General features: G+C 39.1%; 1 protein-coding gene across 4 annotated transcripts in view; it reads left to right on the top strand.

The window, feature by feature from the left end:
* Positions 1-248: 248 nt before the first annotated feature.
* The window catches only part of FTO (FTO alpha-ketoglutarate dependent dioxygenase), a 222,211-nt gene continuing 209,957 nt past the window's right edge, over positions 249-12,502 (top strand). For 2 of the 4 annotated variants that reach the window (XM_050978819.1, XM_050978821.1), the window contains exon 1: positions 249-395. Coding sequence is in view for 1 of the 4 variants with exons in the window: in XM_050978817.1 (XP_050834774.1) it covers positions 357-395 (39 nt within the window). In the remaining 3 variants the exon portion in view is untranslated. The remainder of the gene's footprint in view (positions 396-12,502) is intronic. The other 2 variants (XM_050978817.1, XM_050978818.1) reach the window with 2 other exon arrangements.

The following is a 12,502-nucleotide window of genomic DNA, read 5'->3' on the forward strand; positions in this document are numbered from 1 at the left end:
GCCCCGCTCCTCGCCGGCCCGGCCGGGGACCGCCCGCCGCAGGACACGGCGCCACAGCCCCGGGCAGCTCCAGCGCGCCGCTCCTCCCCGCGCCGTGCCCGGAGGAGGATAAGCTCCCCCCGTACTCACAGCCCCCGCCAGCCCCGGGCTCCTCAGCGCTCCGTTAGCAGCTGTCGCTGTTACCACCCGGGCCCTTCCCCTTCCGGGCCGCCCTGGGCCTGCCGGGACTTGGAGTTCGGGGCGGGGCCGCGCGCTGCCCGCGGAGCCGCGGTCCGGCCGCTGCCGGCGGAGCTGCGCGGGGCTCCCGCGGTGTTCGGGGCGCTGCTCCGCTCCGGGCGGACGGCTAAGGCGGCACCATGAAGAGGAGAGCAGGGGAGCGGGAGAAAGAACTGAAGGTACCTTCCGTTTGCTTCCTGCTCCCCGCAGCCCCGAGGAGTGTGTGTGCCCGTGGCCAGCCCTCTCCGCCGCTCGTGGGGCTGTGCAGGGCAGAGCCCGCCGGGGCTCCGGTAGCTCCGGTGCTGGAGCCCCGAGCGAGGGGACTCCGAGGCCGCCGTGAAGTTCATTGTGAGAAGGAAGGAGCCCCGGCCCGGGCTCGGCGCGGTCGCGGAGCCGGGGTGAGCTCCGCACGGCCGCGTGTGCCCAGCACCGCCCCGCGCTCCGCCGGGCTGCCCGGGCAGGGGGCTCCGCTTGAGCTGGAAATGCCCGATCCCCCTGCCCTGAATGAGGGGCACCTCGTCCAGCGTTAACAGGAGCTAGTGGTAAAGGCGTGTGCCATCTGGGCAAGATATTTCAATTTAAAAGAGAGTTCTGTGGTATGTGTAAAAAATGATGCGAGAACTGTGTGCATTTGTCGAGACATTCGCAGTGAGATGATGCGCTGTGTAACTGCGCCTAATTCTTAAATTTAAAGGTCCTCTACCCTAAGCCTGACCTAAATAAATATTTTAAGTCTCTTATACCGCCCAAGCTTTATAATGTTTCTTTTCTTGTTCACGTGTTTAGATGCAATCCTGTTACATTGAAGATGCTATTTCACTGTCTGTGGAAGCAAACAGGAGTGCTGAATGTTTGCTCTTTCAGGTGCCTTTGAAGGGCTTGTTTTACTACATTGTACAATATTTTACTTCAGCTGTTGATGGTTGTTGTACTTCTACTGATTTTGTTTACAAAACAGTAATACTGAGAACCAGTAAGTGACTTGTTTGAAAGCATCCTACCGATATTAGAGGTGTTAGTGAAAGGAAGGCTAATTCCATTATAAATTTAGAAAATGCCTTTGAAAATGCTAATCTCATAGACCTGAACAGGGAACATGCTGGTTTTGGTATTGCTTTTACTTTACTATGCAGTATTAAATATACTATTCCCTGCAAAGGCAGAGGAAAGGTCTGATGTAAGTTTGCAACTAAGTATTTTACTAGAAAACTTTCGGGCCTCTTTGCCCTAGTAAGTTTCATAACAACTCCTTAAGGAGTACCTGGTCATTTTGTAATTTGTCTTTCTGCTATCCCAAGTTGCTGAGGGACAGCAACTTTAGTGTTACATTTGTGTTCTGCCCTTTCCATGTATGTCAAAACATGTGCAGATGTCCCATCCAACACATTGCAGAAACAAACTCAACCCATTCTTTTTTTAGTCTGTACATTTGTGCTGTCCATCCAAGGGCCTTTGTCTTGTCAGTGGGTCTTCCTGAATGTATTTGGGAATCATTTGCATTATGAGAATAATGGCCCTTGGTAAGATAATAGCTCAAGGATACCTGTGGAAGGATGAGAGGTGAAAGGATGGTGCTGTGAACTACATTGGCAAAGGCTCTAGAAGGAAAGGCACTTGAAGAGCTGTCAAGAACAATGCATGAGAAGAACTTGAGGTCAAGTGCAAGAGTTCTGCTGTAGACACAACTCAATGTTGTGGGTGCACAGAGAGAGAAGGATGAAAGGTAAAAGATTCTTACATAGTTTAAAGGTGTCAATACTTATAGAACGTCTTAGATGGATGTGGTAAGCTTGAGAGAAGCTGAGTATATTGATAGTGAAGCAAAATGAGCCTGTAGAGTGAATATAGGCTGCCAAAGGAGAAAGCAGCAATGGGAAAAGGAGGGAATATGCTAGACGGAACATAAGTGGGTTTTTTTCCCATGGAAGCATCCTCATACTGATTGTTTTCTACAACTTAATTGGAGATGTAATCTCTGGGCTCTTGGCAGAGGGCCAAGTCACCCTTCAGTCCTTGGCTTTAGCCATTCCCAGCTTATGTTGATCACCTGAGAAATGCTGAAGACAAAGGAACAGTGTCTTTATTGGGGTAGTTCTGCCAAGACTTCCATTTAGGTACTGATTAAAATATTTTTTAGCAAACCAGATATTAGTGAGGTTAACCCAACCTCTTCTGGAGACTAAGATTTATGAGGCCTACTACTGAGAGGGAAGTGGTTGGGTAAAGAAGCTGGTTTGGATTATGTGTCTTCTGGCAATGTCTCTTGTTTTCCAGAATTAAATCCTGAATAAAAGTTCTTGTTTTGCTGTAATTGTGTACAGTTAAATGCTCTCTGTCAGAATCCCACTGATTGGCTTTTGCTTTGTAATTATGTAGTATGTTTCTTATATATGATAAACTTTTCTCTGGCTCGAATTTTCTTGTATATAGCAAGTTTTGATTTATGCTGTTACAGAAGAACATTTCTGTTCCAAGTACATGTGGTAGAAGTTCTGTAGAGTGCAGTGCTGCCATACAGCAATTTCCACTTTGCAGATCACTCAGTTGGGTTGAGTAAGATTAAATGTGAAGCAGAAATGAAATTGTTTGTGCTAGTATTTGGTGTTCCAATTCAAGAGGAGGAGGATGCAAATTCATTCTTGGGAAGAGGGTCTGAAAGAAATGTAGGAAAACCATAGCCAGAAGTCAACTACTCATCTGTTCTAAACACCATATTGGGCATGCTACTGTCCTGTAGAATGTTTCTCTGAGTCTTAAATGGACAGCAAAACACAAATATTCTGAAATTTCTAAAGATGCCTTTGGAGCTGTTGCAAGCCATCAGCTACTCTGGTCTTCCCCATAACAAATATTACTTCTGTGTATAAAACCAGAAGTGTTAGAGTAGATGTTGCTCATTAGCTGAAAAGGCATTTTTATGAAACAGTCTGTTGTGGGATTGTTCATGCTTGTTTGTTTTAGCTTAGAATTCCATCTTTATTAATACAGTTTATAGTTATTTTGAGTCTTTTTTCTTTATATTGTTGATCGGAGTTGGTCACTTCTTTTTCACTGGGTGTAGAAATGTATCATGCAAAGTAAAACCAAACAAACTTCCTGTTTGGTGATCTAAGTAGGCAATTTGCTCCTTTTAGACTTGGGAAGAAAGCTTTTTGCTTTTAGAATGTTCATTATCTTGATTGATGAGTTTAAGTCTTACATTAAATAATAACTTTTTAATGTTCTTGAGACTTATTTATTCAAAGTGGATTTTTTAAAGTAAGTTTCGGTATGAGAGAGGCCAAGTTCTAGTTATTTCCTGTATATGCTTCCTCTACCACTCTTTGCATGTTAACACCCTCTGCCATTACCAGGTGAAAGAGAATACTCAGCTAGTGTGGAGTATTATTTTCTTTTAAAGTAAAGGTATTACCTTGATGGGTCTTTGGAATAGACCACTAAAGCCAGCTCACAATTACCTTATGTAGCTGTTTATGCAAATTTACATTGCTGTGAATATCTACTGCAGAGAATGTGTTCCACAGACACTACTGTTATGTTTGTGCAGCTCCCTGCACAGCTGGGACCCCAGTCCAATAAATTTATTGCTGTACAAATAATAAATGCATCGATGTGCACATATCTGAATATTCACAAGGGCTTTCACAAAGATATTCTATGCAGTATCACATTTGTGAGACATGTTGGACAAAGTGGGAAGGAAATATAAAGCTTTAAAGAACACAAAGCTTTGTATGTATTTTATTTACAAGGAGAAAAAGAGAGTTTCAGCTGAGATATCGCTGAAGTTTTTTTTTCCTGCATCATCCTCGTTTTTGCTGCCTGCAAAATAATACATCTTCACAAGGTAAAACAGGTTGCTTCAACATATTAATGCTCAAGGAAAATTAGGCAAGTATTCTCAAAGCCCTTCAAAGCATGATTAAGGATTTGGTTTTAGAATTAATGCTGAAAGATGGTGCCTGTACCATACAATGAAGTTTAAAAACTTTAACCGTTGTTATCATTATGTGTTCTAGTATTACAGTGATTTATTGTTTCTTGTGATTGTTCTACCACTTTTAGATAAAAAATATTATTAAAAAGAACCAAAGAAAACAAAATTTTCTAATTGACAGATTAAATTCTTTTAGAAATTGTATTTAGGAAAATTAATGAAACAGCTTAGATGCAGTTAAATAAGCTTCTTGTCATGTCATATTTCTGCTTAGGTAAATGGTGTGCAAGTTTTAGCAGAATCAGCAACCAATATGCCAGTAGCAATTTTTGTGGTAATCACATTATTGGACCTTCCCATTATTAATGGGACAATAATTAAGAAATAGTGTTGATAGTCACACAACACATGATTTGTATATTGGAAATGGTCAGGTAGAAGCCTTGCATATGCAGAATAAAATACAAGAAAGAATGAGTGGCAAATGTTTCTTGCTTTTAAATTCATCACATTCCTGCTGTTTAAATTGCCTCAGCTGCTAATGCTGGAACCATTACAGTAATGGACTCGGCAAATGAAGGAGAACTGAGACACACACTTTATTACTGGAGGGGTAATTTTCTCTTCATCTGTAATAGCAGCAGTGCCTAGTATTGATCAGACCATCAAGATACTAATCCTCTGTAAAATTACTTGTTATAACTGAAAATGTGTTAATCCAAATCAGTCTGTGTCCTGACTTTCTACTTACTATTGAATACAGACTATTAGATGGTTTATTTTTTGTGATTTAAAGCCTTTACATCGATAATAGTCAGAGCTTCCTTTGCAAGAGAATGTGCTTAATCTTAGCTATGGCCCAGGGTTGTCTTTTTGTTTTAACTAGAACATCACCCACTTAATTAAGAAGTGCATGTCTATCTTCCTGCTCAGAATTATATTGGTACTTTAGGCTCTGCAGATTTATTAAACGTTGTTTTACGTTCAGTCACTTGTTTTTTGCTGTAAATAAGGACAGATCTATACTTCACATATTGGAATCTACCAAGACCTTGGAGCTGAGGATGTGAGGAGAATGGCTGCTCAAAACACAGATGGATGGTGGGTGTGGGTGATGGCCTGGGAGGCTCTTGTGGATGGGAGCAGTGTAAGGGAAGTTCAGTGCCAGGGATCTAAAGGTCTTCAGTCTACTGCTACCCTGGTGGGCCACTACATGGACAGTCATGTGGTGAGCTGTGCATGTCCCAGTTCTGAATATGGGAAGGCTTCTTTTTCCTTCTTTTTTTTTCCCCTCTATTTTGTCTATTTTTTCACAGTCTGCTATGTTTGAAATGGAAGCTCACATCTCTAACTCACACAGCCTCAGTGCAGTGGCTGTTCCCAGTTCACAGCACCCTGTGGGACCAGAGTGTGGGAGATGGTTCCATGAACCCTGACCTTTCCCTGGGCTCACTGCTCTGGCACCTGCTGGGTGACAGCCACGGGTGTCCTGCCAGCTCATGGTGGGCAAGGAGCATCCTAGAAGTGAGGCAAGCTGCCCCACTGGTTGTTTATTTTAGAGACCATGAATAGGCCATGCATTTTAGAAAATTTTTGTTGTTGTCTAAATTAGACTTTTGCTCTGGTAAAACAGTATTTTTACCTATCTAATTACCCCTCTGCTTTATTTCTTCATTATACTTTAACCAATTCAACTTGTATCATTTGGAGAGACTTCACAGTTCCTAAAAGGTATTGGAGTATCAGTACCTTTAGAGGGATTGTGATTCCTTGTCTGTCTCAGAACACTATATTTTCCCCTCTGTTCTAAAGAAGAATATGAACACAGTATATGGTTCTTGCTAAGTTCCACTTTCCCTGGTAAGCAGCCTCTTTACTCTAGTTTTCAAGCCTAGACTGTTATTAAACATGAGTATGTTCTCAAACAGCAACACTGTGACAAAGAAAACAGTCATTTAAAAATCCAGTGTTAGACATGAATTTCTAAAAAGGTAGTGATAGTTCTTTACATTGTTTATAAATATTTCTATAGCATTCAGGAAAATTAAATTTGCCCACAGAAATGAGGAAAAGTAAGTTTTGAAAATTCTTCCTGTTTTCTGTAGAAAAATAAAACTTCATGTGAATTGAATTTTGGGGTTTGAATCAATATCTTTTGGAAGAGAAATCTTGAAAAGCTTGTTTGCAGAGTATTTAGTTTCAGAAAGCTAGGTAGCCACCCAAACCCTTTAGTCTTCTGGTTCTGAACTGAGCTTATAATCTTAGAAGTTTCAGGTGGAAATTAGCATTTTTTAAATAAAGCTGTAGTGAAATGTCTCTCTGTAGGTGCAGTACAGGGCCTACTTCCAATTTTATTTTTATAATGAATTGATGAATAATTATCATACTTTTTTTCTTTTGCATCAAAGAAGATTCAGTTTCAGCTGACCAAGGTTAGTGAAAACTAGACAGGTCAAACAGTGATTGCCTGAAGCTTGTTTCTATTCCCTTGCAGTTGATGATCAAACTTAAACAGTCTTCAGCCAAAGCAGGGTTGGGCTGTCATGCTTTTAATAATTCATCCATATCTTAAATTATTTAATTACCTGTAATGACCAAGAGCATCCAAAAGATCATATGATTCTCTTTCCTCCAGCCAAGGCTGAAAAGCACTGTAGTGTTTTACTGTTAGGTTTTACTGTGTTCTGTTAGGTTCTCTGGTGAAGTGCAAAACATGGTTATGAGCATTTATTGGCATTTAAAGTATGGCCCAGATTAAGCACATGTTTGAAGCCTTCTGGATAGAAAATTATAGTGCTGTAATTTCAAATCACTTGTGATTATTTACTGGGGTCTGATTATGGGAAGAAACTCTGCTCTACCTTATTTAGCTTAGCAGTGTTTTGCCTTTGTATACATGCTATCCCAATTTCCAAAAGAATTACATCTTTATCTCCTAGAACTTGTTCAGCTTCATTTTGCCCTTTTATCTGCTGCTCTTCCCACCATTTTTATTTAAGACTGTAAAGTTACTTTAGTGTAACTGCTCTTGTCACCTTTGCCCTCAGCTAATCAAATAGTTTACCTTGAGGGAAGCATTTATCTCCCACTTTCATTATTATTATTTTCGTAGCTGTAAAGATAGATATTTTATGTCTGCAGAAGGGTGTAACAGTGAAACGAGGTATTGATCTGCTGGATTTGGCAATTTCTTTCCACCTTGCCATCGATATCATGTCAGCCTCTGTCTGTACTGTGGTTGACCTCACAAATAGCTCTTTATGTTCCCATTGGATTCAAATGATATACTATGCTCAAAACTAAATCAATGAATGATTATAAAGTTTTTAGTATTATTTCATAACCCTCAGGCAACTGGTACTTCATGCAGTGAATACTTGAAAAGGTACCTGATTAAAATACGTTGTTGATCCTGTTCTAAGGCTTAAAACTGTATTGAAATCAAACACCTTGTAACATTAAGAGATTTCATTCTATGCTGGCATAATATTTTACTTAAAATATCCCACATCTCATGGATATTCTATCCTCTGAGTGCAGAAATTTCATGCACTGGATCTTGCCAGTGATAGATCATGATCATACATACTCTGTATATGTTTATCAAATAAAGGTTTTCATCTCCAAAAAGTAGGTTCAAGCAACTTGTGGATTGGAAAGCATTGCTATTACTGCTATGTAAACCCATACACATAGGTATCATATTAGCTGGTATAATTTTAACTGGTAAAATACATAAGTGCACATTTAGGAGGGTTTTTTTCACTCTGATGGAAATAGGTAGGATTTCTGCAAGCAGTTAAAGATCTTTAAAAGCCCAATCTGACTGATTTTGAATGTGCACTCAGGATCTGGAAAAATCTTCAGACTGAATTCTGTGCTTACTTCTAGTTTAAATTATGTCAGTGCAGCAGGTAATGATGCTCTTGTGCTTATAGGAAATATTTCATTGTCTGATAGCTAAACCATGTGATGGCAAACAACTGCAGTTAGTAAAATACTGAACTGAGCTATGATGTGTATGTATGGATATAATCACTGTATAAAACCAGAACAAACTATTTAGTCTAATGATGTTAGGTGGGAGAAATTGATTTTGGGCCTTCATTGTAAATAGTGCACATAAACATCAGGAAAATGACCATCTTTCTGAGTTGGAAAAGGTACTTAGAGTCAGAGTCTAAACAGAAATTCTTAATAAGCTGTTCTAAAGAAAATGAGCATTTGTCAAACATATCACTTTTGCAAGACATTTCTGCAAAAAAAAAAGTGGAAAGATGTTCCAATTAGATAAATTTCAAGTGAAATATTTTATTGTTTATTCTGAGACCATGTAAGTGTCATATTTCAGTATATAATATAAAACCACCAGAAATTATACGAAAGCTCTGATCAGTTTGGAACTGTTTCTTTAAGCCTGGATGTTTTCTAAAATGTAGCAGAACATTTTTTTCATGTACTACAGCTATTATGAACTTGTAAAGAATCCAATTCTGTCTTCTATCCATGTAGGAGCCAAAAAGTAACTTTTTACTAAATTTGTTATTTCAGATACTACACTTGTTGAGTATAATGTGTCTGTCTTGACAGGAGGTAAGATCAAAAGGCAGTTCCATTCCCCACTTTCCAGCCATTCCCATGTCAGTTATTTAGAATAAGATGGGTTCAATCAGTTATGTGGTTCTCTGCATCTGTGGTAATGGGGAAGGGAAACTGTTTTGGTTTGGATGTTTTACTGTGATGATTAGTTCAGTAGTCAGTTATCTTTTATGGATGTTCCGTGCTCTGCTTTCTCGCCTCTGGCACGTGAAATATAAAATGGGTACCATACTGGTGGTTTGTTTCCTTTTAAACTTCATGCAGAAGGTGGTAGTTGAGGAAAACTACAGGAACAACTATTGGTTTGTGTAGACTTCCCCCATTCTTTAAACCAGAAGCCATTAAGCTTCTGCATTGTCAAGCTTGGGACCATCTGGTATGTGCTGGCTGTCATTTCTTGAGCCTCTGATGCTGCTGTCCAGGAAAATAGTCCGTGATATATTCATATGGACACTATCAATCTTGGTTCAATAGGAAGTGTTTATGGAAAGCATTTATAAATAGGCATAAATGAAATAATAGCAGATTATGAGTACAGCCAATGTTTTTATTTCACAGTCTTGTATTCCATTTTAAAAACCTTCAAAAATCTTTTACTTGCACTAGTAAGTAGGGTGCCTAATAGCATGCCTGTTTTGCTTGAGCGTGCCATGGGGAATCATTTTAAAAAGGCTTTATTCTTCTGAGTTTCTTTGCATTCTTGATATGAATATTTTGAAGTTAGATTCCATTAGCTTTTCTCCAGTATTGTTGAAACTTGTAGGAAATTTTCCACATTACCATGGGAACTGGTACTTTAGAAAACTTGTTGTAATCAATTGACTGTAGCAAGTTGTGCTTGATGAGAGTATATGACAAAGTTCTTAGTGGTGTTATAGCTTAAACTTTTGTAATGAACTGTAGATATTGGTCAGCCCTTTCTGAACTGTTTTAAAAATGCCTTATGTTGCTGAGGTATTTCTTCACAGAAAGAGTGATTGGGTATTGGAGGTGGTGGAGTCACCATCCCTGGAGGTGTTTTAGAAAGGGCTGTCTTTGGCACTTAGTGCCTGGTCTGGTTCACAAGGGGGTGTTGTCACATTGATGATCCCTCCCCATATTTACCATTTTAGATAGGACCATCTTGCCTGTGTAGAAAAGCTTTGAAATTTTTTATTCAGTCCTAAAAAGTTAAAATTCAACTTTATGGTTCTGGCTAACTGAAAGTACTTTGGTGTGATCAGGACAGTAGGTTGGTCATTATCTGTGAATTCTGTGATTTGGTAGGTGTTGATATTATGTTGATATTCTATTGTGCAATAGAACATATGAATGTAATGCCTCCCTAAAGGAGTTTGTGCTCTGGGTGTCTGTATATGTGACAAACACATGGGTTTGTGCTTTATGATCCAAACATATTCCTCATAAATAATGAGAATTTATTTTCTCTTCAGTTTGCAGAGCACAGTTTGTGATTAGGGTCTTTAAAGGCTTGGTGCCCTGACAGAAGGTGGTCAAAGCAGTAATGTCACAGGCTGGAGGATGCCAGTGACCCAGTGAAAGCAACAAGCACTTTGCATGTTCACTCTTTTGTGAGAGGGCAGTGTTTGGCCCTGCAAGTGCAGGAGAGATGGACTGTTCATGAAAAGGGCACGGAGAGCTTACCCATATGATCCTTTGTCAGCCTGATTAAATTTAGTGTCAAGTGTTCATTCATATGAAAGATGAGACACATCACTGTTTATCTAATAAAAAAAGTATTTCTATTTTTCCTGAAGTCTTTTATATGTTAATAGAGGCAAACAGGACCATGATCACATAATTTAAATATGTATGTAAAAAAATATACATACTGGCAATGGTTTAAAAGTAAGATGTATATGTTTTATGCAAAATAATGCAATTTCATTGTTAATCATGCTGTTCAAGCCATAACTCCACACAAAACAGTGCTTTTAAACAAATAGAATATACTGTTATTGGGCCATTTATAACAGAAATGCTTAGAATATTTAGAGACTGATGCAAAATATTTATTTGGCATGCTTTAATGTATACTTCTATTGTGATATTAATATATGAATGCAGAATTAAAATTCCGGGTATTAGACCTAGTTGTAAGGTTTAGACTCTGTTTTTTGATACTGGAAGAAACACCAGTATTTAGAACAAGGTTTACAACAGATGTAATTTTGGAAATAAATGCAGGCATACAAAAAATTGGAAGAATTTCTTGTGAAATAATTTAACTTCTAAATATTTAAAGAACAAGAGGGGGAAAAGTTTAGATGTCTTTCCCTTCACTCTTCCTACCCTGCCAAATGTGGCTTGCTTAGAAGAACTGCTGGGAGTTTGCTTAATGTTATACTTTGCATGCATTTGTGATTTGAAATAAAAAAAAACCAAAAAAAAAAGCTAAATTTGAGAGAGACAGTTTGAATGGCATGCTGTCAGTTTGGCTCTCCGTGAATTGGCAGTGGTCTCATTTAGGACCTTCAAATACGTGTCTGCCTGGACAGAATGAGAACATTTTGCATGTTCTTGAGAAGACAACCACTCCTTGCTGCCTCACAGTACTCAGTGGTGCATGACAGTTGCCCTTCATCGCTGTCTTCTTCGAACTTAACCTCTGACCGCCCACTTTGTTGCCGCGCAACGGTTGGAGCAGGCCAGGATGTTGGGGAATGACGGGCATTGGCCTGCAACGTGCTTGTCATTATTGCACTGTCAAAAGTAGCCTGCCATTGGGCTCCAGCAAGGTTTGAAACCTATGTGCAGCAGTCCATATTACTTAACTTCCAGCACTGTCAACAGGACGACCGAATGTGCATAAAAAATGTGCGTTGAAGATGTCTTTGATCATAATATAGGGAGATCTTTTTTGTGTGTGCTGAATGTATTCATATGAGTTTCACGGGGCCAAGAGGTTGATTCTGCTGCCATGGTGAAAAGTGAACTGTTGTCTCCTGTGGTCTAAGTTTCAAATAGCACAATTTAGATTTGAACAGCTCTGCCAGTTAAACTCTCAGCTTGTCTTGCGTATCCTATCAGCTTTTCAGCCAGCAGTATAAGCAGCGAGATACCAGACCAGTGGTGCCTGAGGTTAGCTGTCAAACTGGAATGTTATTTTGGATCTTGCTGTAATGTAATATCATAGAAGGAGGTCAGGCTGTGTGATTTGTAAAGCAGTTGTGCAAACTTAAAATGACTGAAATGTTTATTTCAGGTACTTTTTTTTCCCCCCATCTAAAAGCGTTGACAAGAAAATAGAATTTATCATAGAAACCCAAAGGCAATATAAAATGGTCATTTTTCTCTCGAGTACAGAGTACAGCACATAAAAGAGCATCAAAATCCAACATGAGGAGTCAGGCTGAAATTCACTAAGTAATAAATTCTTGACATTGAAAATATTTAACAGGCAGATATCCATGTATTTTCTGAAAATTAATCCCAAAGAAATTTGGGATGAACCCCGTTCTTAATTTAATGAATGAGGATTGTACCCATCAATTAATTGTGAATATAAACTTGGTGTGTAGGTAAATCACTTATGCAATCTATCATATATTAACAAATACTTTGAATGGCTTCCTGCTTGGAAGTGTCATATCCTACTCTAGTGGAATATTTGCTATTCGCTTTGGCAGCAGCTGTCTGTAACTGAAGTTTATTTTATTGGATTTGAAACTTGTCTGTTTTCTCTCAAAATGTATCAGTTCCTTTGTAATTGAAATGGGATATTAAAATGACATCACAAAATATCATCTT

Source organism: Serinus canaria, chromosome 11 (genome assembly GCF_022539315.1).
Source record: "Serinus canaria isolate serCan28SL12 chromosome 11, serCan2020, whole genome shotgun sequence".
In the NCBI taxonomy this organism is placed as follows: domain Eukaryota; kingdom Metazoa; phylum Chordata; class Aves; order Passeriformes; family Fringillidae; genus Serinus; species Serinus canaria.